The sequence below is a fragment of the Lepisosteus oculatus genome, chromosome 5 (genome assembly GCF_040954835.1).
Source record: "Lepisosteus oculatus isolate fLepOcu1 chromosome 5, fLepOcu1.hap2, whole genome shotgun sequence".
Taxonomy (NCBI): Eukaryota; Metazoa; Chordata; class Actinopteri; order Semionotiformes; family Lepisosteidae; genus Lepisosteus; species Lepisosteus oculatus.
The window spans coordinates 12,739,876-12,765,373 of NC_090700.1; the positions used below are offsets into that span (position 1 = coordinate 12,739,876).

Below are 25,498 nucleotides of genomic sequence, written 5' to 3' on the forward strand. Positions count from 1 at the left end.
TTGCATTCCGTTTGTTAGATTTATCTGTGACGTAAATGAGGAATGAGTGTAATTTGTTAAGGAAAAAACGAGTATGGAAACATGGTATGATTCTTCAGAATGAGGAAAATATTTAAATACAGCATGAGGCTAGCATTTTACATTATGATGCAACTCTACTACGCAGTGATGTGAGAGAGAGAGCTGTATTCTGTTTTTGCAGCACACTTCAGTCCCGTATGACATCAGGCTTACTAGGCACGAGCGTGACTTCCATCTATTCATTTGGAGTCTTCCTGGAGCGCTTTGGTCGGCTGGACCCCCTCCTCCAGATCTGGGCAGTGACCCTGTCCTGCTTAGTCACTGCACTGAAATCCAGTGACTTTAAATGAGGGAGTGCTGAAATCACGTAGTTCCTAACAACATTAAGGACACGGGGAAACGGCAACTGTGAGAGAAGGCACGTGGCATGAGTGGACTACAAATAGTAAAAGACGAGATTCCCGATGGGAATGCGATTCTCAGCATTTTATGCATTTGGAATGCATGTGATGCATGATATTTGACCTAGATGTTTTACTTGTAAAATACAGCAAAAATGTGAAAATGGCTATGCTCTTGATTTGTTTCAAATGTTTTTCCATTGCACTGATCAGATATAGATCTCCCTCACTGGCATACAGGGCAGATCGTAACTTGAGATCCAGCTCAATAAAAAACATGTCAAGAAGCAAAGCGTCTCCTGATGTTCTGGGCACCTGTTCTTTCTAGCACCAAGCCCACCCTAGCTCGAGAAGCATCATGACCAGAAAACCAGTCTAAATTAATTTTCCTGGAGCGGCCTGATGCAGCTTGCTCCATTAGAAACACGAACCCCAAAAAGGACATTTTGAGTGTAAAAAACACAAGGTTGCAGAAAACGATAGGAAGCTTTCTGTAAGCTCCGCTTCACTGACCTGTAGTCTTTCTCATTCTCCAGCGTGTTGCCGTGTAGAGTCAGGCTTTGAAGGTGAGGAAGAGCCGCCAACTTGTCCACTTCTGATAGTCTGGAAATGCTGTTTCCGTGGAGATACAACACCCGTAACTCCCTGAACTCAGTTAGGATCTGGGGGGGGGCAAAGACATAACATGACTTCATTGGCTTTGACTCAGTGATACTCTAGGCCTTTGGATTGCCGGCCTGTCTTCAAAATGATCCTGATCGCCTCAAAGATCGTATTACTGGACACTGCTTCACATATCTACTGCAATACATTTATCAATAGAACAGGTAAAGAGAAGAAAAGAAAGACAGCGTCTCAGCTGTGGAGGAACCTTTTAACTGTTCCTTTGCTGTCCATGCATGCTGATGCAGCGCCATACCTGAATGTCATTAATCAATAGTGTAACAGAAGTCCACAGTCGTGTTTACTATGCTCCTGTGACCTGCTAGTTCTGCTTATTGTAGTGAAAGGATTTTTCTGTTAGTGCTAGCAGGTGGAACTCTCCACACCTGCTGTGCAGCCAGAAGGAAGCATCACAGTAGCTCTTACTGGGTCGATGGTAGACAGGTCATTGAAGGACAGATCAATCCAAGACAGCTGTTTTGGGTCATCCAACAAGGCAGTAGAGGCAGTGGCGAAATCACTCAGGTTTGAGAGAATATTGTTGCTCAGCCTCAAAGCTTTGCTGCAGAACTTCCCTTCTGGGGTACGATGGACAGGCTTCAGACCTACATTGGGATGCTCTGACAGGACATCTGCAGGAAAGCAAAAGAACAGGCCGGGCGATACCTTGTAGTAAAGACGGCACGGCCGTGAGAGAACAGTGCATCTTTCTGTTGAAATTATTTAATTTTAAGACAAGGACTGGAATGCCGTTAGCAAATATGACTGTAATTTATTCAAGATCGCAAGAAAAAACTAATGCCTTTTTAATCTTAATCCTTGGGGATTCTGTGTCCCATTCCACACACAAAAAAATCTAGCGATGTTTTTTGGGAACAGAACGGAAAACTAATTTCACAGCTACATGAAACAAATTGCATACTGAAGATTAAGTATACATTATGCAGGGAGATACCTTCAGGGATTTAATCATGGATGATGATGCAGGAACAGGATACTGAATGAATTGTATTGCTATCAAACAGCTATTCTTTTTTTTACCTGCCAAGGAACTGAGGCATTTAAACGAAAAATCCACAGGAGGGCCATACATTTTGCGGCCCTTAGGCGCACCTGTAAATAAAACCGACAACAGAACAAAAGGTAACATCTGCCAGACCAAAGTAGCTGAAAGTGATACAGATTATTTCCAATCGCTGTTCTAACTTCTAAAATTGAAAAAAAAAGATTGCATATTAATAGCAGTTAATCACTACATGTCAATACAAACTTTTGAAAACCTCCTAGAAAATTTCGGGACGACAACGACAATTAAAAACGCTCCCATTTACAACATGAAAAAAAGAATAGGTTTCTCCCAAGCCACACAAAAATCTAACACAATCTATTATACCAGAGCAATACTCGTTTCCCCACTTCGGTCATTAAAAACATAACTCACCTGGCACCTCTTCAGTTCCTACCGCAATGTGCTAAATAATACTGCGACTCTGAAGCAACAACACTTCATTTCCATGACGACCGGAGAACGTGGCTTTGTGGGAATTGTAGTACTACAGCTCTGTAACGCTTGTAGGACTGTTCTTGCCATATATACGGAAAGGCTCCGGGCTGCGGCGACCCTCGCCAGGAAGCCACGTGTTCGCTATGGTGCATGGATTGCTTCTACACTACTATTTTCCACCAGTCAGTTTACTGAAGAGCAAGAAAATGCACCACTCCTCGCTATACAAACATTGCACATGAAATCAGGATTGCTGTCATTAAATCACAACTCAAAAGTACACTATTCTCTTCAGCGTTTTCTAATGTTTAATTTGACTCCTGTTTTGCACGAATTCGGTGGTTTTTATAATTGTGTTTACAGTTTTTAAACACTTTGAGATACTGTCACAAAAAGGGGCATATAAAATAAAGGCTATTGTTAATATTGTTAATATTCTGCTGGATTTCATTTGGAGAAATATGTTTGGCCACAAAAAGATTACAAATTGCAGCTCTCTTTTGGAGTTCAGGGATGGCTGAGCCGTCTTGTTGCTTGTTGTACGAAACTGCACCTCGTCACTACAAGATGTCTTCAAGGAAAAGTGCAGCTGGGAGACCTGTAGATGGCGCTATTTCCTCCGAGTTATGGGGAGCTGGGATACAGCGTTGTAGGATGCACTGTCTGGCAGGAGAGACTTAAAAATATGCGTTTTTTTTAGGAAGATGAGTGTTAATCCTGGTTAAATTGGGTTTGCACAATTTTTATATGACCAAACTAACCCCTGAATTTAGCTGGTGAAGTAATTTCTCACTTTTCTATGTAATGAATAACCGGGCTGTTGGTGCTCAGTGACGGTACTGCTGTAGTGTTTTAAGTGAGCCTCCTTTTATATGTGAAGGGTTTGGTATGGAAAATACTGTACTAATGCAAGCAATAATTATTCTTTTTATTATGAGCAGGCTGTTTAAAAGCAAGACGGGTGTTCTTTTGGTTAGGGTGAATGTTGGTTTCTCCAGGGCAAGCACACCATATTTTTATATATTTCTTTGCAAGTCAAAACACTCAAACGTTATCTATTTAGTCTTTATGTTGTATTTTAAAGTCGATAGCTTTATTTCATGAATCAGAAATCGAAATAATCTTTAAACTCCATTTATCCTACTGTGTCGAGTTAACGTAAAGAATATATTGTTTTCATAAGTCAGAACAAGTACTGAAATTGTTAAAACAGTAACAGATTCTTTGTCATTAGAATTGGACAGTGTCTTGACAAATTTCACAACCGCACCTATATAAGGGGATTTTTTCTACTTTTGTTTTGTATACATTTTGGTTTGTATTAAGACAGAAAGTGAGAGTTTATTATTATTAATATACACGCTGCGTTAAACATGCAGCAACTATTGATTTATCCAGTTCACCGCACTGCACCTTGGGTGATGTAACCTAACCTGATGGGATGTGGGCGTGAACTTTACGTGTGCGGAATCTCCTGACGTCGTGCGTAGCCAATGAACGCATCCGGTGATCTCAAGCGCCGAAATTTGAAAACGATTAGACAGGCAGAAGGTGACAGTGAAGGGGTTATGGTCTATTGTGTATTTTAAAGGTAGGTTTATTTTCCCCTCCACCGTCCTGATCACACTTTTTGTAAAACCAATTATTTTTAATAATTGGTTGTTTACTTTGAAAGAAAACTTTTCATCTTTGTTATGTTCCTGACTGCGGGTTTGTATATTTGTTTTCTTGACGGTTAGCGTTTACAGATGTGATATAAAGTTTTGTGTGCATGCTAACGCACACTAGAGTCTTTGCAACCCTAACTATATACTTAGCACCGTTACGGTGGGGGCTAGCTATATTGAAGTCAGTCTCCGTTTGACTGTCGATAAGCAATGATTAGAAAACTGATTAGAAAAGACGAACAACAGAAGTCATTCTAAATGTCTTGTTTGAGCTCTGTCGCATAAGCACAACAGAGCAACGACCGAAATTTGGTCAAAATGTTAATTTGCTGCGTCTGTGATGTATGCGCGGTTGTTCGTGTTATCTAGGATTAAATTCGAAATCGCGTAAAACCCCTTCTTTGACTCGGTTGATATGATCGCGGTTACGAAGGAGTTCCCAGGTTAGCAATCAGAACCACTCGTGAAGTCGGTAAGATTTCCAAAGTGAAATGTTTAGGTGTAAATGTGAAGGATCTCTGATAGAGTCGGAACTCTTAAACTGGGGCCAACAACCCAGGGGAATACGTTGGTTTTCTTTGTCTAGTATATAATTAGACTAGGACTCTAATTTCTTGGTTTAGGGTGTGTCGCCTATTTTAGACGGATTTTCTGTTAGTTTGAAATCTGAAATGACCAGTCAGTGAGTTAATGAGTAAATCCTCCACAAGGAACGCCCTTTTCCCAAACAGGCTTCTGAAATTTCAACAAGATTATCCCTTGATGACGAAGTTTGTTTTTCCTAGTTGCATGTAAGAACTACTATTGCGGTAGCGCGCTAGCTAATGCACAACAATCTTTGCTCAGCATGTAACCGTGTGATGTGGGCCTATATATACTGTATATGTTTTCAGTCAGCTTCGTTACCAATTTGCACCGACCTACACTTAAAGGTCTTTGTTTTAAAATGCCCAAGGTCTTTAAGTAACTTGGTGGTTCTGTGTACTTTTAAACGGTGGACACATTTTTCCCATTGAACAGATGAAACTGATACTGTAACTGTATCAATTAAAATATTTTCGGTGTTATTTTCCTTCTAAACCAAAAAAGAATGACTTCAAGCAACACCTTTAAGAACGGTCTTTTTAAAAATGACGAATCTGAACAGTTTGCTTTTAGTGCATCAAGCATTCAATTGTAAGTTGTTTTTTTCTAAAAGAAAATGTATTGGTTAATATTGAATATTGGAGAGAGACAGCAGAAAGTGAAGTCTGAAGACCATTATGAGTATCGATCCTTAATAACTGACTTTGATTGTATCCATCGAACGTTGTATAATTAAGGGCAGAAATGAAAGGTAACATAATTTAAACCATATGTACATATTATTAAAATAAGTGTATCTTGTTGGGTTCTAAACCTGCTCGCTCACTGATATTTGAGTCCTAGATCGTTGTAGCTGATCCCACTGCTCAGTTTGCTTTAATACTGTATATAACATTACTGTTGCTTTTTCTCATGATGAACAATGATTTTCCTTGTTGTCCACTGGAAAATTGTTGCTTTAGGGTCCTTCACGTGAAGGACTTAATCAGTAGAGATTCTCATTTTCTAACAGAAATGTTTGAATGCATAATTATATTAAGATGATGGTTTGTGTTCCAGTCATGAAATGTTTGTGCTCGTTTATAGATCTAAATAATTACTCAAAGTTTGCTTTCCAGCAAAGCAGTGCTAGTATTTTTGCAAGTGACCTTGAGTGCCAGTTTTGCTCACCAGTTATGCTCCTCCTGCAGGAGACAAGAGAGCCTGTATTGCTAGCAATGGCTCTTCATGAAACAAAAGAAGCTGCTCTGTTGATTTGGGTAAGTGTTATTACTGCTAAAGCTTTTTTTCTCTTTATCCTCTTGTAATGGGCAATATAGGTCTTGGCTTTTGGTGTTAAATTTCATGTTACTAAAGGCATCTGCTTGTGTCAGCTAGACTGTGCTTCAAGTTGTTGTGGCCAAACTGCACTCAAGTGAAATTTTGTGTCAAGCACAAAGCTTTCTTTACATAGGAAACATCTGCTTAGTTTGCCACACATCGATTCCTTTCACAGTGTAGTTTCTTTTTTTAAATTTACACAGTCGCAAATCTCTTTTTTTTCCTGTTTTATCAGATCAACAGCCTCAACTTAGAAGAACCTGTTGACAAGATCTCCAACCTGCAGGATGGCCGTCTTTTAGTTAAACTGATATACAAACTGTAAGTGGCATAGCCTAAACTCTTCAGTTTATGGTAACAGCTGAATGGGCACAGTTTTCATAGCACTAAGTGGGTGCAGGGCTAGAGTCCCAGAGGTGTCAAGAATTCCAATTTTAGTTCCAATTAAAAAAGTTTTTAACTTAACTGAATAAATTGTTTAATCAAGTTATAATAGCTGAGTAAAGTCGACTGGCATATGCGGGGGTTAGATATTTTGAGTAGTGCTTAAATTTGTGTGTAGTCAAATTGTACCCTATGACCTTTATGTAAACTCCCTAGTAACCTCTTAATGTATCACAAGATATTTAGTGTTTTTAAACTTATATTTAATATGATGACTGTATAGGCTTACTAATTAGTTCTCCTAGGCCTGCTTGATGAATGTTTCAGAGAATTAAGTATTTTTCATTTATTTTCCTGAGCCAACTGCGTAAAACTGTAAGTTGAGAGTGCATTAGTTGCAAGTCGACTGTATTTGTGAAACCTGCTGACCTGGGGCACATGCAGAACGGTAGTGCACTTCACTGATATAAGAGTTTTTACTTGCATCCACTTGAAGAATTATAGGGCCCCATGTGTTTGTAAGATGGAAGCAGCACTTGCCCATCACAGTGGAATAGTATGTTGCTATTAATTAAAGTTAAAAGTCTTCTTGGCTTTTTCCCTTTCAAAGGGGAGAGTTAATTTTCTCAGGGTTGTTTTTATTTTATTGCTGTTATCTTAACACGCTTAACGAGTAGAGATTGATTGCAAAGGGCTGGAGTTATCTGGTGTAAAAACAATCCCTCCATCCCTAGAAATGGATTTGTTGTCCGACCAAAGAAACGTTTCATATCTTGTCTTTGCAGGAAGGGGCAAGAAAACGAGTCCCAGTTGATGCTCAATCAGCCCGTCCAGGGGAGATTGGATTTTATTGCCAACTTTTTACAAAGTCAGTGTTATTTCCTTTTTGACATTGTATCCCCTTGTTATTTTAGAAAGGAGTGGTATTGTCAACAGAAGGGGACTACTGTTCTGTTTGATTTTTTGGGGTGGGCACTCTGCCTGATTTTGAAAAGGAAGATTTTCGTTTTCTTTTCTAGTAGTGTTCAAAAGAATTTGAAAAAAAAAAATTATTTAACTGAACATGTAAATAATAAGGCAGTTTAGATGGGCACGTTCGTGTGAATCCTTCTGGGCTTGAGGTGGATTATAATTGCGGAGAAAGAGAGCCGGGTAGCTGAAACTCATGATGTAAACGGGCAAAGTGTTAGCAGGTGAAAGACTCCGTTGGATCTTCCCAGGGCTGTAACACCTGAAACCTCATAGGTCTTTCTCATTTTCCCTTCAAAAGGTCACTGCAAGTACAAACCTGATCAGGGAGCCATCGTCTCATGGCAGAATGTTTTGAATGGACACAATCTAGAAGTGGAGTTGTCAAAGGTAATCCATTATATAAAGGAGAGTAGTATTTGCCAGTCTTATTATTTTTTACATTTGCTTCTTTTGGGGGTTTAAAGCAATGTAAGTATATTACAAATAAAGGGTTGTGTGAATGTGGAACAAGTTACACAGCCTTGTTGTTGAAGCTGGTATGCTGGCGGTCTTCAAGAAACAGCTGGATGATATCCTTGGGTCAATTCATTATTACATACCAAGCAGTCTAGATGAATCAACCAACATCCTCTTGTTTCTGCCTTTTATTATATTCTTTATGTAGGTGGTGGTTCTTCTCCTGTACTACTCCAACATGTGCACCAGTCTGCAGGGATTTGAGAACCTGAACTACAAGACACAGGTAATAATCCTGCAGGAGAAAATGACCCATTATAAAATGAAAATATCTTCAAATGCAAGAGCTGTAAAAACTGTGCTCATAATTGGGATTCATCACCATCTCATTAAAACACTTCTGGGAACATTAAGTTCAGTCTCCGGGATGGATTCAGTGTAGGGCATTTTCATACTAATTGGTGCACTGTCGTTGTCCCTCAAGCGTATTTATCACTTGAATAAGTGCCAAGCTGCAGTCTTATAATTAGTAAGCAATTAATAATTACTAACAATTCGTGTTAAAACACTAAATAACCAATGTGAAACACGTTCCATACAATACTGCAATCATTTTAATGCCAACACCTACCATAGTAAGTTGCTTCATAAAATGACTTAGAATGGTCCCGTTGAGACTGGTATTCTTCTTTGTTTTCATGTCTTTTGATCCTGTGTATCTCTCTCTTATCAGGCTGAGTTAGCATCTGTCCTTCGCTTTGTTCTCGATAATGAGGACAGTCTTTCTTTGAACGACAACCTGGAGAATTTTCTTAAGAGAAAAGGTCAGTGTGTGCTGCGTGATTGCTCACGGAGAGTGGGTCCATTTCTGTACACCATATACTGAGCCAGAAGCTCAGCAGTACTCTGTTACCAGACTATGGGTTGAGTGTACTTTACAGCATAAGACTAATGCCTGTGTGGAAAGAAACTCAATTTTAATTGGTCATTTTCCTGTAAGAAATGCTCAGTCACCCTAATTTATTGATCCAGTCGAGCTTTTATGGATAACTGAACTGCATGTTATATTTCCTCATGAAATTGTAATTCTGTTTCATAATTGTGTCGATTCAAAGTGTTTAGATTCATTTTCTATGTCCCCACAACAACATTCTGCATTTGCTCTCTTTCCAGTCAAGTTTGCTCTGTCCAGTGTTTCCAGCCTCTCCAGTATCAGTGATGAGGATTCCCCTGTTTTCACAAGGAAAAGGAAGCCTGAAGTACAGTTTGTGGACCTTCAGACTGTGGCTTCAAGCTCAGTGAGGTAGCCTTTGTTTTTAATTTTTCATTCCGTAGACAATCAAGAAAAATCCACTGATTTCTCTCCTTTTCTTTTTTCCTGTTTGGAAATGTAGAGCAACTTGTTTCGGTTACTTTAGTTAATTAGCAGCTAAAAACTACAAACGATGCAATGAAAGTTGCTGTTTGTTTTGTCCCTCAGCTCTCCCATCCAGGACATACTGAAGACACCTCAGTTCCAGCTGCGCAAATTGCGTAAACAGCTAGCTGAGGAGAGGAATATGAGAGACGAGTTGGAGCTGGAATTAGCCAACAGTAATAAGATCATCACTGAGAGAGGTACTAATTTAATAAGACCATTCAAGGATCAGATTTGAAAAGTAGTGGTATCTGATTGCTGTGGTCTTGCATCTACCAGCTCAGAGGCTTAATTTATGTGGTTAAATTGTGGTTTAGTCTCTAAATTTGTTAGCAAAGAGAACCCTCTCATATCTGATAACTGCTGGTTAAACATTTAGAATTTTGAGGAGTGGGTTATATCGGATAATCACATTAGATGGAGTTTTGAAAAGAGATTAAATGATTATATTAAAACCATCTTACTTAAATGTTTTAGAGACCCAGCTGTCCCTTCTGCAGCAGAGAGTTCAGAGGCTAATGAGACAGAGCAATGAGCAAAGTCAAGAGTCCAATGAGCTGGAGGATCTGAGGATCAAAAATGAAAGGTAAAGAGAACAGGATGAGATGGAACAAAAAAGTCATTTTGTTTTGAGTATATTTCTCTGCAACTTCTTCGCTCATACACCATTTCCTCTTACTTACTAGTCTGCTGAAGAGGTTGCAAGACATCCTAAAGCAGTGCCAGGATCTGAAAACCAACAAAGGCCAGATGGAGAGGAAGATTGACCAGCTGACGGAAGAAAATGGAAATCTGTCTTTCCAAGTAGGTTATAAAAAAGCCTCAACATAATGATCTCTTGCAGCTGCGGCATTTGGAAAGGGAGGCTCTCTCCACATTTTTATAGGAACGAAGCTGATAATCTGTCTTCTGCATATTTAGTAGTAGTCATCTTTTAAAGTTTTATTCTTGTTTTCATTTAATGAACGTTGAGGACGATGAATGTGTATTCTTCGTCTACAAATTGGAAAGTGTAGACAGTGTGGTTTGAACCAGTATAACAAAAATGTAATAATTAGGATTTTTTTTCTCCGCACAGATGCGTGATGTGCTGGATCGACTCACGAAGGCCCAAGCAGCCGTGGACAAGCTGAGTGATGAGCAAGAGATCTCTGTAAAAGAATGGGAGTCCAGACGAGTTTCCCTGGAGAGCGAGCTCAACCAGGCCATCGCAGATAAGGTTAGAGCGGAGTCCAGTTTTTTGTTCCCTCAAGTTTTTTGTGTGTGAAATTGGAATGCTTGAGAGTTGAAACTCTTAACAAGGGAAATCTGGACTATACTTCCACTTCGCTGAGATGTGGGTTGCAGTAACTTAATGTTCATGTTTGGTCTTGCTAATTCATGAGGCTGAAAAAAAAAAGTTTTATATCTCCCTTCTTTCAGGAGGATTTGTCTGAACAAATTCTGATTCTTCAAGGGAAAATCTCCTTACTTGAAGACCAGCTCAGTAAGGCACAGTCTCAACATAGGGAAGAAGGAGAAGTCATGGGAGATGTGTTGAAGGTATGTTTTTTTTTTTAGTGCTTACCTAATAGGGTGAAGGGCACTCACAAACATTTATGAAAGCTTTGATTCTTAAAATGCTGTCCAGATTTTTACATGATTTATAATGCTTTTCCAAGTCTGAAGTTTCATGTTAATGGCGGTAATATAAATGTATCGGATAATTTCTGCTTTCCCCCCGACAGATGGAGAGTTTGAGACAGGAGGTGGCTGACCTTGCTGTTAAGGTGTCCCAGCTTGAAGATGTTATCGCTAGGCTGGAAGAGGAGAAATCCCAGACTCAGATGGAGCTGAATACTGAAAGAATCAAGTTTGAAAATGAGAAATCCCATCTAGATGGGGTCATCTCTGGGCTGCAGCAGACCCTCTCGGACCTCAAGTGTGAGAAGGAAACGCTAGAGAGAACCTCAAGAGAACAACAAGAGCAATTTACTAACCAGATCGAGACTTTAAATATGGAGATTGCTAAACTGAGTGATATCGTGCACCAGAGAGAGCTTGAGGTGAAAGAAATGGAGAAGCAGGAGCAAGCTGCGCGGGAGACTATCAATGGATTGAACAAACAGGTAGATGATCTTGGTGATGCTCTAAGACTGAAAGAAGAGGAAGCTGTGTCCAATGCCCAGCAATGGAACTTGGAGAGGCAAGAAAGCTCTCGCAGAGAGAATTCCTTGCAAGAGGCATCTGTGACGGCTGCAAGAGAGAGAGATGCTGCTTTGGCTGAATACCATCATTTTCAAAAGGCAAAAGAAGAAGAAATTGAACAACTTGGACAGCAGATCATCACACTCGAAGATCATCAGAGGACTCACCAGAGTCTTATCTCGGAGCTGAGGGAAGAGAAGCAGGTCCTGGAGGTGAAAGTCACTGCTTTGGAAGCTGCTGTCACTGAGCTGCGCTCCAAGTGCCAGAGCCTGGAGTTTGAGAATGAAGCTGAACGATCCAGTCATATTCAAACAGTTGAATCTTTGACAACAAGACTTCAAGATACAGAGAGGACCCTTCACGATTATAAAGGAAAGCTGGCCCATCAATCAAGCATAGCTGAAGAGAATAATAAACTCCATCATCAGCTAGCTGCTCTGGAGGAGACTGTGGTAAATCTGCGAGCTGAATTGGAAGCTGAGAGGAAAAGGTTTGAAGAAACTCGTGTTACTGATCTACAGAGGATCTCCCAGATGGGAGAGGAGGTCCAGGATCTGGCAAGTAAGAACCAGAGAATGTCTGCTGAGTTGGAGCTTGTCCAAAAGGAGCTTTTGAAAGAGAAGCAGGGAAAATTGACAGCAGAATCCAGTCTGGAAAACCTCAGGGAAGAAGGCATTGTTGTGACAACAAAACTGACCACAGAGCGAGATCAAGCATATTTCGTTATCAAGGAGAAAGAACAGACAATTCAGAAGCTGAATTCTGAGGTGGGAGCTCTTGAAGGTAAGCTGGCTCTGACGGAAGAAACCAAGATCCAGGAACTGGCAGCAAAAAAGGAGGAAATTGAAAGGCTTATCAGCAAAACTGAGCAATCCTTGTTGGAACTAGAAACTGTCAAAAAGGCAAAAGAGAACGCAGACGTTCATCTTCAGTCAACCATTGAAGAACACCAGAATCAACTCTCTACTCTGAGTCAGGAGTTAAATGATGTCCGGGCAACTTTAAAACAGAAGGAATCAAAACTGGAAGCCTTACAGGCAGAACTGCTCTTGAAACAAGAGGAACTAAAGACCCAACAAGAATGTATTCTCCATCTGCAGAAAGAGAGCTTGGTGCTTGGGGAACTCAAGAAACGCTTAGCTGATGAAGAGCAAGGAACTCTGATTTATAAGCAGGAGGCAGAAGATAAAGAAAAAGAAGTTGTCCACTTAAAAGCCCTACTAACTGCAAAGGAAAATGAGATCAAGTCCTTTCTTCAGAGCATCCAGACTGGAGAAGAGAGGTCTTCTGCTATACAGGCTCTACTGGAAAAGAGGGAGGAGGAAATCAAGTCACTACAATCAAGGGTTTTAGAACTAGAGCAAGCTTGTGCAGAGCAAAAGCAACATATCTCTGCATTGGAAAAGGAATTGGCAGAAGCTCAAAGGCTGGTGGTAGAAAAGACTTCAGCCTTTGAAGCTCAGACATCACAGCTTCTGGATCAACATCAAGACAGAGTGGTCTCCTTAGAACAACGTTTGGAGTCTTCAGAATCAATCTGCAGTGAACAGAAGAGACAGGTGGATAAACTGTCCAAAGAACTGGAAGAGGTTCGCTCCTTGTTTGAAATCCGTGAGACTGCCTTAAAAGAAGAAAGGACTAGTTTACTGCTAGAGATTGAGAAACAAAAAAGAGAACTGGATGTGCTGAAACTCGAAGAGCAACAGGAGAGAGATTGCTTGAAAAATCAAGTAGTTGCTACAGTGGAAGAATTACAAAAGCTGCAAGCAGAATCTCTTGTTGCGTCCTCCCTTATTTCAGAAAAAGACAATGAGCTAGAAGATTTAAAAAAGGAACTTCAGGATGTAAATGGAAAACTGCAGGTGTTACAATACCGGGATGATGAGAGAACAAAGTTGACAGACGCCAAGGAAATCCAAAGCAAAGAACTAGAGAACACCATAGAGCAGCTCCGTGGAGACGTCCTGGCTGCTTCATCACTTGCTTCTGAGAAACAAGGGACAATGGAGTCACTAGAAAAGGAACTTAATTCCTTAAAACAGGATATAGAAAAACAAAGAGAGAGAGAGCTCTTGTCTTGCCAAGCAGTAGCTGCCGAAGAATCCAAGTGCAGACAGCTGGAGGCGACAATATCCCAGCTCCGTTCAGAAGTTAATGCGGCTTCGTCCCTTGTCTCTGAAAGGGAACTGGAGCTCACCTCACTCCAGGAGGAAATCAAGAAGCTGAAAGAGCAAGAAGACCTGAGAAGCCAGGAAGCTGCTAAAGTGAAAGCTCAGCAAAAAGAGTTGCAGGGAACCATAGAAAGACTCCAGACAGAAGTCCAAGTTGCTACCTCTTGTGCTGCAGAAAAAGAACAGCTGGCTAGGACTTTACAGAACAAAATTGATGCCCTGCAGCAGGAGATGGGGGAGAAAGACATATTACGATGCCGTGCTGTTTCTGAAGAGGAATCTTGCCGCCGAGTGTTGGAAGACAAAGTGACCCAGCTTGAGGCTCAAGTTCTGAAGGCTTCTTCCCTTGCCTCTGAAAGAGAATTAAAACTTAATGCCTTACTCAGTGAAATAAAGGAGAAGGATAACTTGAGGAGCCAGGCTATTTCCACTGAGGAAGCCCAGCGAAACGCGTTGGAGGAAAAGATCGAAAAATTGCAGTCAGAACTTCTAGCTGCGACCTCGCTTGCCTCGGAGGGACAATCTGCGGTGGCACAATTGCAAGCAGAGCTGAAGGCTTTGAAAGACACACATATGCAATTAATAGAGAAGGATGAACTGAGGAGCAAAGCTTCTGCCTGTGAGGAACATGAGCGCGAGCAGCTTCAAGAAAACATAGATAAGCTTCAGGCAGAAGTCCTTGCTGCCTCTGCTTTAGCTGCTGAAAGAGAACAGAGAGCAGACACCTTCCAGAAGAAACTTGATGCTCTGCAGCAGGAAAATGAGGAGAGAGACTTCTTGAGATGCAGAGCCATTGCTGCAGAGGAGGCCCAGCGCAAGGAGCTAGAAGAAACGATAGTTAATCTGAAGAACGAAATGTTGTCGGCTTCCTCCCCCTCATTTCAGCTTGAAAATGAGAAACTGGTCACCGAAAAAGAAGCCTTACGAAAGGAATTGAGCAAGGCTGAAGCAGAGCTGTCCGATGTACGTCTGGAGCTGACAAAAGCCCAGACTCTTATCGCCGAGTTGCTACCAGCTAAACGAAAGTGCCAGCAGCAGCAAGCTGAGCTCTGCCTGGCGCAGGCCAAACACCAGGAGGAACTGGAGCAAAGAGAGAGGGCTGTAGCTGCCTTGGAGGACGACTTGCAGCAGGTCAAGGAAGAACTGTCCACGCTCCGCCCACTGAGAGAGATGACTTCAGAGCAAGACCGCGCCATCCAGAAACTGCAGGAGGAGAACGCCGCCCACAAAGGGCAGGTCTGCAAGCTGCAGCAGATCAACAGCCAGCTGACGAGCGAGAACCTGGAGATCTGCTCCGAATCCAGCCTCGGAGCGCGCCGTTTCGATGCCGAGCTGGCCGTGGAGAGAGAGTCTCACTCCTTCGCCCTGGAGAAAGTCCGAACGGAGTACCAGAAACAGATCGCAGCTCTGAAGGAAGATGTCCTGGAAGGCAAGAAACGCCAAGACGTCCTGACGGAGAAGTACGAAAGCATCAAGAAGAAAGTGCTGAGTGACAGGCAGAAGTTCCAGGACGAGAGGCAGAAGTTGGTTATTCAGGTACGGTCATTTCTCGTTTTCCTGGTAGGCAAAAAAAAAAGTCACCTACTGTAGATCTTCATCCGTTTTCACATTTTTCACGTTTCACATCCTAATTCTGTACTCTGGCAGCAACGTTTTTGGGATTGTTTCATAAATGCAGAGTTTTGCCAGATGAACTGAATAATTTGAAATGCTACATTCAGGAAATCGTGATGTCCTATTGTGTACTTGCAAGTGCTTTGTTATAATATGACACTCATTTTCAATGTTAAAGGATGGTTTTGGCATTTAAAAACAGTTGTATCTCAATTAGCTCCTCTGTTATGTAGGTTGAGGATATGCAGAAGTTTCTGGATTCAGAAACATCAAAGGTACAATTCTCCTAAGCAGATGCACGCTGGCCCTGTTCTTTCTGGTCTTTAATCGTTATGGATTTTTAAGGCTTTTATAACAATGGACTTTACATGCTGTCTTTGTGACCATTTCCCTGGCTGGCTGGCTGGCTTGCATGGAAGTTGATTTAAACTAATTTTTTCCTGCTGCTTTTTAAATTTAACTTTACTGTATGAGGACTGAATGATATTTTCAGAAAACAAGCTTACAAATACAAGGTGCCTTTTTAATGTTCTTTTAAGCTGCTGAATCATGCAATGTGTTTTCTGTAAATGTGTGAATTAAGACACCATACAATATATTGTACGCAATCATGGTGGTAGGGTCTGATGCTTATTTTGCCATGAAAAATTGTTGGAACTTGTTTAATCATATGATCATCTAAATACTCAACAATGGGTTGGACCATCTGAAAATTAAAGTTTCTCTGAGGCAGATTTTCTTTTGTCACGTTTATGGCTGATAAGGTAGTTGTGCAAAAGATGTATTTTAGCCTAAGGTTTTAATGACATTTTTTTGTCTTCCTGCACAGGTAGATGAGCTGATGGACAGACTTGCCACAGCCAAGTCTGAACAGAACAACGTGAAGGTAGGTGCATAAACACCTGCTGGATGCCCATTCCTTGAAAAGTGGTCATGGTTTAATACTGATGGTGGCGTTACCACCACCTATCCCAGGGGTTCCCTGCTCTGGTCCTCAGGAAATTCAGTAAGCTTTCTGTGTCTCCTTCAGTCACATACAGTTCTACAATTTGAGAAGGCTCAAATTGATCCAATTAAGGCTAAGTTTGACCAATTTATCTCTTCTCCTCCACAGCCTTGAGCAAAAAGGCATAAAATATCTAAATAAATGTTGGATTCTGCACAGTTGGGACCACCTGCTCTAGTCTGATCTCCTAGGGTCTCAAAAGCTAAGCATCAATTCAATACTGTGATGGGAGACGTCTAGAGAAAACTTGGTTGTTGTTGCAATTGGTCGACCAGTAGATGGCACTCTTATCAAGCTTTATATAGCAATAGCAGTACCCCAGTGTGTGACCTGGAACAGGTGCTGAAAGGGTGATCCTGATCCTTTGATGAAAGAATGTCTTTGATGGTTTTTCATCACCAACCTTTACTGCAGCAAAAGCCTTTGTGCTGTTGCCCACAGGAGCAAAATGAAGAGCTACAGAAGCAGACCTCTGAGCTGCAGGAGCAGCTGACCCATAAGGATGGGGCATTGGAGCACTACAAGGCACAGGTGTGTACTATACCAGCTCCACCCTTTCTCTTTGCTCATTAGGGAGCAGGCTCATAAAGAAGTATTTCAGGCAACCTGTTTCAGAAATGAAGTAAAGCAGTCCTCCCTTTCTAATGTGTTTAGTAGAGGTGCGATAATCCTGGTTACATTCTGAGAAGAGGAACACTTCAAGGTTCTTTTGCTGTCATTACTGCCCTAGGTGGAGAAAGCCAAGACTCACTATGGTGCCAAAAAGCAGCAGCTGCAGGAGGCCACTGAGCAGATCCAGGCCCTGGAGAAGAAGCTGGAAGGGAGCCAGCAGGAGAACAACACTTTGAAAGCCGAGCAGAAGCAGCTGGTGACAGAGCTGCAACAGGCCCAGCTCTCCATCAAGAAATTGAGCTCCAAAGTCAGCAGTCTGCAGGCTCAGGTCAGTGCTGCTTCCAGTTTGCCCCTTCTCTCCCCGTGTACAGCTCTCATTTTTACAATCTCCTTCTGACCCGTCTTGTGTTTATGCCTGGGCACTAAGATTATATTCTTATTAATAGAAAATTCCCTTGGTTCTGATCAGTTGAACAGCGGTGTATCTCAGTTGTGTCTCTTAGACTTTTTCTCAAAAAGAACTCGAGTATTAGTTTCTGCTTTATCAAAAATATCTGTGAATGGCAAATGAAAATATTTGTGGATGGACGAGTACACATTGTCTGGGGATTGGCAGGTGGACCTGGCAGACAGGCAGCTGCGAGAGCAGAAGTTCCAGGCTGGCAGTAACACTACAAAGAACCACGTGTCCGAATGTTCTGAGGTCCCAGAAAAGACACAGGAAACCAGTAAAGACAGCCTGGATCTCAGTCTGGATGACTCCCTCAACTCTACCAGGTAATCTGTTCGAAATACTTCTTCCTTTTGGAATAAACTCATATTGGAATCAAATTTCCCTGGATTATTAAATCTTAGTTCCTTGTTTGTTTACTGCTGACCCAATTAAGTTAACCTGCAACTGATGTGTTTAGCCTAGTAAAATTGAAGTGCAGAAGTGGTTCTCAGTTGTGTTTTTTTTTTATTGAGGTCTTTTGTCAGTAAAATGCACAACCTTATAAATAAAACACCTTGGTCTAGATCAGTAAGGCAAAAAGAAAAATGTTGGTCATGTGCTAGATGACGTCTTGATCAGATTATGGATGACGAGTTCAGGCCTGCAGGAAGTGGGTCTTTAACAATATAGCTCCAAGAGATGTGTGCTTGAACTGTGCCCCCCCACGTAGGAAACCGTCCACCTCAACAGACAAGACGACCCCGCCGGTGAGGAGCTCGGAGCGCCTGGCAGCGAAACGCCGCCTCTTAAGTGGGGAGTCCCTAGAGACGCTCTACTTCACCCCCATGATGGTGCGTGCCGAATCCAAGCTGGAGAGCAGCATCGCCTCCCTGGGGGAGCTCACCCTCGACTCGGCCAAAAAGTCACGCTCGGCACGCCGCCGCACCACGCAGATCATCAACATCACCCTCACAAAGGTCAAGAGCACCCTCCCTCACTCCCCCACAATGCCCTGCATGCCTGACCTCTTCCTAACCTTTCCAGCCACAGCTCGTACACGCATACCTCTTATAACACTGGTGCCCTGACCGCCACATTTAATATGGTCCTTCAGTGTTCCCAAATGTTTTTTACCTATGATTGATACATGAGAGTATCATTTTAAAAGAATAGCTCTAATATTGATGCTCTGCACACCATCACAGTTTTAAGAGTTTCTATATTAACAAAGAGTAACTGTGACCAATATCAATGAGGCACTTGTGGCCTTCTTTACTTTTCTCCAACATTTTTGCCCTTATTAAATTGCAGCAGTTTTCCCAGGTATTGCAGGTTGAAAGCGCTAAAATAACCAGGGGGAAAAAAAGGTTCAAGTGAAAACAATTCGCTCAAGACTTTATCTCCTCTACTAGCTCTCATTAGCTGATTGGGTGACATGGAAATGATAACCGTGAGTTTATTTTCCTCCCAGATTTCCATGACTATTATCAACCATCTTATAAAGTTTGTTTTTTACAGTTTTATTAGATTTGTTTTTATTTTTAAAGAGCATCATACCAAAAGGGCACTCTTAGAGGTATGTCTGTATTTTAAAATGTGGCAATTGGTGGATAGTTTATTCTGCTCATCCTTAAAAAAACAAATGCGCACATTGTACTAACAAGCTGCAGATGCGTGTTAACCTGACCATTTTCCTCCAGGAACTGGCGGCAGATTTAGACCTCGTGATTTTCCTTGCCAGGTCTCGGCTTATTAAGCCTGCAGGAAGAAAATCAGTGAAGTTATGGGAATGTATTTTTCTTTGGTCAAAAATCTAAAGCTGATTTGCGCAGTGTTTCTCCTTTTTTCCTCAGTGTTTTACTAAGTTTTCATTGTGCTTTCACTGTTGCCTCTTCACAACCGTCTCTCTCCTCTTCTTGCACTGGTTATGAATGACATAGAAAAGGTTTTTAGTGTAAAGGGGGGGGGGAGATTTTCAAACAATTGTACTGCCTCGTTCACTAAGTAGCACTTTAGGTTTCACTTTATGTAAGTGTGATAGATCAAAAAATATCCTGGATAATCAATTCTAATTTTAAACACGGATCTTCATTTATCACTGCCTGCTGCAGGATTTGATTGAAAGAGGCACCTTAAACCTTCAGCTTGGTTAAGGCTGGGGTGATGCTGATTTTTAACTGTTGAGAGCAGAAACTGATGAATAAACTGGTCAATGTTATGAAATAATGTAAAACATGCAAGACTGGATTAATGCAACATTGCTGGTGACTGTTTTTGAATTGATAAACGTGCACCAGTTCATACAGAGACAAAGACTCTTTATCACTTTGAGAAGCTATAAATGTTTGCTCAGGCAAAGTTCTGCCTAGTAAGCTAAACAATGAAAGCATACTTTTGTGTTGTTTGATCACTATCCCTGGTCAGTGTGTTTGTGCATCACGTATATAAGGGAGTGCATTATCCTGGCTCACCTTCAACATTTTCCTTGCATTACAGAAGACCCCTGGAGCACCAGAGCCTGAGAGTGTTAATTCCTCCTTCTATAGTCTCCAGTCAGCTCAGTCCCATCCCAACCTGTTCACTCAGACACAGAAGAGTCGCCCTGTCTCCATGGCCTCGCTGTCCTCACGCCTGAACGCATCCCAGGAGTTCCTCGACAATGAGATCTCCGCCAGCGAATCGCTCTTCAACCTTCCTGGCTATCGCCCTGGCGCTGCCAGCACTGTCACTGCTCGCCGGAGTGAGTACCGCCTTCTGTGTGTGCATTTCTCTTCAAAGAGACAAAAACAAAGAGCATTTCGCTTTCAAGCATTTCTGGCCTGCCCTGTGTTCGTAGAGTTTGGTGTGTTTAAATACATTGGTATCCTTAAGTACTATTGGCTGGATACCATTGGGTCGTGGAGATTTATTCATCTTTTTGTCCACAATGAGAGTGATTCATGAAGGCTGGAATAATCTAAATGATTTTGGTTTTATATTTGAGATTCATTTCACCGAACACCGTGGTAACATTTGAATTATTAAACTGGCAATGCTTTCTTTTACCGTTTACTTCTTTGCAAGCATGTGGGAAAACGTTTTTTATCAAACTGTTTCTCTGTGCTGCGGTTGCCCTGCTCTCCCAGGCACAAACGCATTTGTAGCTGGTGCTCAGAATGAACCCGAGCACACGGAGGACTGGATGCGCATTGCAGAATTGCAGACCCGCAACAAATCCTGTCTTCCACATCTCAAGTCAAGCTACCCGCTGGAGAACAGGGTAAGTGACCCGACAATAAAACGTAAAGTGTCATTTAGGATTGCATTTAGTTTGTGTTTCTTGTATTTGAAAGGGGACTATACAAATCACTGTAACTTTAGCTGAATGTGGGCATGAACAGCTGAATCGTTCTGTAACACAAATATTGTTTTTTCAATAGTATACCATTGCACTGTTACTGGTACACAGCCAATAGGAGGTATATCAGTGTACATTAAGTCTTTTACAGCATGGGACAATTGCTCATCTCTTTCCAGCTCCCTGGTATTGGATTAAAAACTGATTATTTCATTGCATTTTTAAATTTGGTTTTTAATATACTTGCAGCTTAGAGATTCATACTTCAACGATGCCGCTGGTGGAAATACTGGGTTGGCTAAAACAAAATCTCTGCAATTAGAATCATGCTGGAAATTCCTATTTTTAGCTCATCCAGTAGGCATCCACCACTCTGACCCCATGTCACGTGTTTGGACATTGCTCACCACAACCTGATCCCTGGAAATATGAAGTAGCTTTCCTACGTCACCTAGTGGAGACAAAGGGACAGTGCAGAAATATCTTTTCCTTGAGGGAATGTTTTAAAGATGATGTAACGTCTGACAAACTGGAGATTTTTCACATATTATGGAATCTGTTCTTTTATCTTGGTTCAAAGTTATTATCTCTGTGTCTCTCAAGCCCAGCATCAATATCCCTTCCTTCTGCATCTCGGACGATGACGTGAAACTGGGAGACCCTGACGAGACCATCCGCCGAGCCTCCATGCTGCCTGGGCAGCTCAATGAAACTTTGGCATCCCATCGCATGTCAATGCTCCCTGGGCAGATGCCTGCTCATCGCATGACCATGCTTCCTGGCCAGATCAGCGAGGGCCTGTCTTCTCATCGAGCCTCCATGCTGCCTCAGCCTTCCACCCAATACAGCTGGCGGGCCACTGGAGACGTTTCCCAGCAGCTAAAGCGCTGCTCGAATGTGCCGCAGGAAGGAGGAGATACTCCTGAGGTAATGGACAACAGGCAAGAGTTGGTCTGCCTGGATATGTATAACCAGTGCCTCCTTGACATTACTACATTTCATGTAGAAAGTGATTTTCTTTAAAGTGGAATAAATAGTTCTCATTTAACAAAGTGGATCATAATGAAATCAGCATGATATTTTCTCTTATTCACTGAAACTTGACATCTGCTCGGTGTAGCGTTATTACAGGATAGTCCCAGTTATTTTTGAGCTACAATTCTCTTTTTATGATACATTATTTGGTAGAGTTTGTGTATATATATATATTAATTTTGACCCAATATAATTTTTGAAGTTGTCTTCTTTACACTCTGGTGCACTCTGTTTTTTTGTTTTTGTTAGTCCAAGAAGATGATGACTGCCTGCTTCCCAAGGCCTATGACGCCCAAAGACAAGAATGACCGGCGTTTCACTGTCCAGAATGCCCAGAACAGGCCACCCAGCTGTCAGGTGAGGAAGTCCTGCTGTACTGGCACTGCCCTGCACCTGTGCCAGGCGCCTCACTTTTGGGGTCTGAACACACTTCTTTACACCCTGAGCTATGGGTCACAGATAAAGACGGAATACAGAACGATCGATCATGCGATCGGCTGTGGTGATGCTTTTGTTGAATCCCTTAGAATACCGCCAAGCTTGATTTTCTCCCGTTTTCAAGTCCATACCGTTTGAGTGGGTGTCACAGAGCTTTTCGTCCTCCGATCTTCTGGAAATCGACTCTCTCCCCAGGACGGACGCCGGGAGTCGGTGATGTTTTCGGTCGCCAACACGCCAAAGAAGAAGGGAGGCAGCCTCCTCCAGAGGAGCATGAGCAAAATTAGGAACAGCACCAGGAAGTCTCCCGGTTTCGCCAGCAAAACCCCCCGCAGATCTCCACGGATCAGCAGCAGCAAATCTCCCAAGAATGCTGCAAGCACAAAGAAGGTGAGACATTGCTTGAAACTGTTAAGCGTCCTCCATCCAAAATAAGCACTTAATAAACATATTTACAGTAATGCATAATAAGTTGTGAGAGCACCATTGGTGTCCATTATGTTAGATAAGTATCATTAGATTTCCTGTGGTTTGTCACCAAAGGACAATTGTTAGGTAATCTTCAGGAATGTGAATATCATTCCTTCCTAAAAGTCAGGGCTATGCTTGAAGCCTTGTTTATAATTTAGGTAATACTGTTGAGGTTCGTATGATAGTAGTTGAGTTGATCTCGGAATCGCCGAACGCGAGAAGAGTGGGGGGGAGAAATATCCATGAAGGATTTTCTTTCCTCTTTTAGAAATTCATTCGATACAGTATTGTCAGTTTGGGAAGTTTGTTTTACATTTTTTTCCGTAACCCAAATATGCAGTGTTATTATTATTTCAAATAAATGCCCTCATCCTTGTCTAATGGACCTGTCCTTTGACCAGACACCTGAAGGGGGACACCTGGAATAAAAACTCCCAGATGAAGGTTTAACTACGTTCTCTTTACCATTCTCACAGCGCTCCAATCTCTTCACCCTCACTCGAGCTGCTGTGCACCTGGCTTGACTGGAGCTCCTGGGTTTAGGCTTTTATAGCACTTGGGTATTAATTATGAGCTTTCACTGGGAAGAGGAACTCACTTTCTTCAGTGTGTTACTCTACAATGCACAGATTTCAGTTTTATTTTTTATTTAATTAAACTTGCCATTTTTTAACATATTAAATCAGTATTTGACTTCCCTTTAAGTGCAGGATAAGGTCTGTTTAGGTTGTGCACCAGTGGTTGATGAGTCATTCACACTGATCTGTATTGCCATTCTGTCAGATCATGCATGTGGAATGTCTAAAAACAGTCAAGGATGATGGACTGAAGTGAATCTATTCTTTAAATGTTTTTTTTCTTTCCTTTCAGATGAGTCGTAAGCCAATGAAAAACATGAAGATATAATAATCTGCAGTGATGAAGCCAGCCAGGTGACTGAGTGGAAGGGAAGATTAGGGTGAACTTTACATTGTCTCTCACAAAACCCTTCTGACCTTGGCTTTTCAGTGGAACACGGCCACATGATATCCAAAACAATCCTGTTCCTCCAGAAGTGTAAACCTGACCATACATTGATTCCTTTCTCGCCTTCCGTATTCATGGGCTATCCCTCAGGGTCGGAAACAGTTGAACCTTTGACATAATTCTGTCAAGCAAAATTAAGGCCATAGGAAGGGAGATCTCAACATTCCAGGCTCAATATGTAATTGAATTACAATACTGGGAAAACTTAAGTCTACCCTCCTTCACTTTCATGCCCCCTGTAAAATATTTTTTATTATGCAGTATAGTTAGTGCTTAAACTTAATTATAAATAAATGTTTTTTGCACATTTGTACTTTGTGAAGTCGCTGACCATTTTCACTCTTAAATAATGTGGAACAACAAGAGGTATAGAAAGCCAGTGTCCCTTTTGTATTTAAGCAAAACAGAACTCTTGCTTGAGGGCCTAAATGTCCTAGTTATTTTGGATGACTATTTCAAAAGGCTAGAATTTTTAAAGGCTATTCATATTTATGTAAACTGGTCTATTTTATAGACCAGACATTATCCAGACTTTTTTTTTTACTTTTTAAATGTCTTATCTCACAAACTTTACGATTTGTTTTTGAAATGGAAATTGGGGACTTCAGAAAGCCCATGATGTTTGCATAAACTATGAGCCACCACAATATGCTAGTCATTGATGGACAATGATTGGAAATTGTAAAATTTTAGGGGAATAAAACCTAACTCAATCGGTAGTGAGTATGGAATTTAAATATTTTTTGTTTTCAAACTTTATCAGTGAGGCAAACATGTTGGGCTATTTTCAACAAATCCTACCATGTCATGCAAATCACTTTTTCTTTCCCTAATACAAAAAAATGGTGTAGTTTAATTTCACTGTTAAATTAACATTCCTAAAGGCATTCTAACATTTTTATTTTAAAACATTTGTAATGCCTTTTTTTCCTTTTCTTAAAACATTTGAGGCAGCACATGCTATGCAACTAGAGCCGTTTTGATTTGTGCCTTTATATATTGTTTTTATTGCACTCAGACAGTACAGGTAGTAGCTACTGTGTTTCTCACCATAAAGGGTAGTTCATTATAATGAGGGTCTCTTTTACACTCTGTGTGAAGTATGAACACCGAAGAGGAACATGGAAAAACCTTCGGTTTTAAGAGTTTGATTCCTGTGGAGTTGGTGCAGCATGACCACAAGCTTTGTGTAGCTGGGAAACAGTCTGTTTCATACAAGTGAAAAAAACTTTAACTGCTAAAATTCTCCAGGCAGAACTGTGGGTTTGTTACAAGAACACTGAAACTAATTACAAACACATTCGTAGGAGAAAAAATGGTCCAAAAATAACTTATTTAATGAGGTCATTAAGTACAATTTTGCCAAATATGTATGAACACTTTGATTTTAAAGAACACCTGAATATTGGGTTCAGTATATATAGCTATACTCTTTTTAGTTTTAGGTCACAACAGCTGAGATTTTAGTCTAAGATTTCTGTAAGGTTTATAATTAGTTTTACACTTTCAGCTTCTGAAGAGAAAGGTGATTCGAGTGTTGGATGACTTGCACAAAATGGGGATGCAAATAATCTCTTTTAAACTCTAGTAGTATTTTGCTTCCATTATTATCATATACAAAGGAAGCTTGCTGCTGACTTTAATAATGTACTCCATCTTGCCTTTTTTCCCTATTTCTTCACAATCTGTTTCCCGGTTGTATATCATTCCCTTCCAATAAAATGGAAAACAAAAACTGCTTCATGCATTTTTCTTACCCTGTTTAAAGTGCTCCAAAT

The 25,498-nt window shown here is 41.2% G+C and overlaps 2 protein-coding genes and 1 long non-coding RNA gene across 6 annotated transcripts; 1 reads left to right on the forward strand and 2 right to left on the reverse strand.

Moving 5' to 3' along the window:
- Positions 1 to 87: 87 nt before the first annotated feature.
- Positions 88 to 2,629, reverse strand: lrrc51 (leucine rich repeat containing 51). The gene is made up of 5 exons (XM_006628139.3): positions 2,527 to 2,629; positions 2,127 to 2,198; positions 1,512 to 1,717; positions 936 to 1,084; positions 88 to 395 (listed from the first exon to the last, which is right to left on the reverse strand). Exons 2-5 carry the CDS (start codon positions 2,176 to 2,178, stop codon positions 257 to 259), a joined length of 546 nt encoding a protein of 181 aa, XP_006628202.1. The 5' UTR covers positions 2,179 to 2,198; positions 2,527 to 2,629; the 3' UTR covers positions 88 to 256.
- Positions 2,630 to 4,059: 1,430 nt separating this feature from the next.
- Positions 4,060 to 25,455, forward strand: numa1 (nuclear mitotic apparatus protein 1). 4 transcript variants are annotated; one of them, XM_069190123.1, is made up of 27 exons: positions 4,060 to 4,180; positions 6,032 to 6,100; positions 6,397 to 6,482; positions 7,331 to 7,413; positions 7,816 to 7,904; positions 8,182 to 8,259; positions 8,707 to 8,797; positions 9,147 to 9,276; positions 9,454 to 9,590; positions 9,868 to 9,976; positions 10,077 to 10,194; positions 10,469 to 10,609; positions 10,813 to 10,932; positions 11,118 to 15,284; positions 15,596 to 15,637; positions 16,192 to 16,248; positions 16,810 to 16,899; positions 17,099 to 17,308; positions 17,597 to 17,757; positions 18,144 to 18,390; positions 19,910 to 20,153; positions 20,539 to 20,672; positions 21,354 to 21,677; positions 22,035 to 22,142; positions 22,419 to 22,613; positions 23,096 to 23,138; positions 23,565 to 25,455. In XM_069190123.1, the coding sequence occupies exons 2-26, from the start codon at positions 6,059 to 6,061 to the stop codon at positions 23,120 to 23,122; spliced, it is 7,230 nt and encodes a 2,409-aa protein (XP_069046224.1). In that variant the 5' UTR covers positions 4,060 to 4,180; positions 6,032 to 6,058; the 3' UTR covers positions 23,123 to 23,138; positions 23,565 to 25,455. The 4 variants fall into 4 exon arrangements, with proteins under 4 accessions (XP_069046224.1, XP_069046226.1, XP_069046223.1 ...); XM_069190125.1 differs by lacking the exon at positions 23,096 to 23,138 and having other exon boundaries at positions 18,144 to 18,264; XM_069190122.1 differs by lacking the exon at positions 23,096 to 23,138 and having other exon boundaries at positions 4,061 to 4,180.
- On the reverse strand, positions 18,384 to 22,604 carry LOC138239183 (uncharacterized). Its single transcript, XR_011189628.1, has 3 exons — positions 22,355 to 22,604; positions 19,885 to 20,183; positions 18,384 to 19,334 (listed from the first exon to the last, which is right to left on the reverse strand). It is a non-coding gene; the product is annotated as an uncharacterized lncRNA (long non-coding RNA).
- Positions 25,456 to 25,498: the final 43 nt, after the last annotated feature.

Coding starts and splice junctions, on each gene's coding strand:
- lrrc51 (XM_006628139.3), bottom strand. CDS start 2,178: ATGTATGGCCCTCCTGTGGATTTTTCGTTTAAATGCCTCAGTTCCTTG. Junction 1,718..2,126: donor ATGCCTCAGTTCCTTGGCAG/GTAAAAAAAAGA, acceptor GCTTTCCTGCAG/ATGTCCTGTCAGAGCATCCC. Junction 396..935: donor GAGAATGAGAAAGACTACAG/GTCAGTGAAGCG, acceptor TAATGTTGTTAG/GAACTACGTGATTTCAGCAC.
- numa1 (XM_069190122.1), top strand. CDS start 6,059: ATGGCTCTTCATGAAACAAAAGAAGCTGCTCTGTTGATTTGG. Junction 16,900..17,098: donor TGGAGCACTACAAGGCACAG/GTGTGTACTATA, acceptor TTACTGCCCTAG/GTGGAGAAAGCCAAGACTCA. Junction 22,614..23,564: donor ATGCTGCAAGCACAAAGAAG/GTGAGACATTGC, acceptor CTTTCCTTTCAG/ATGAGTCGTAAGCCAATGAA.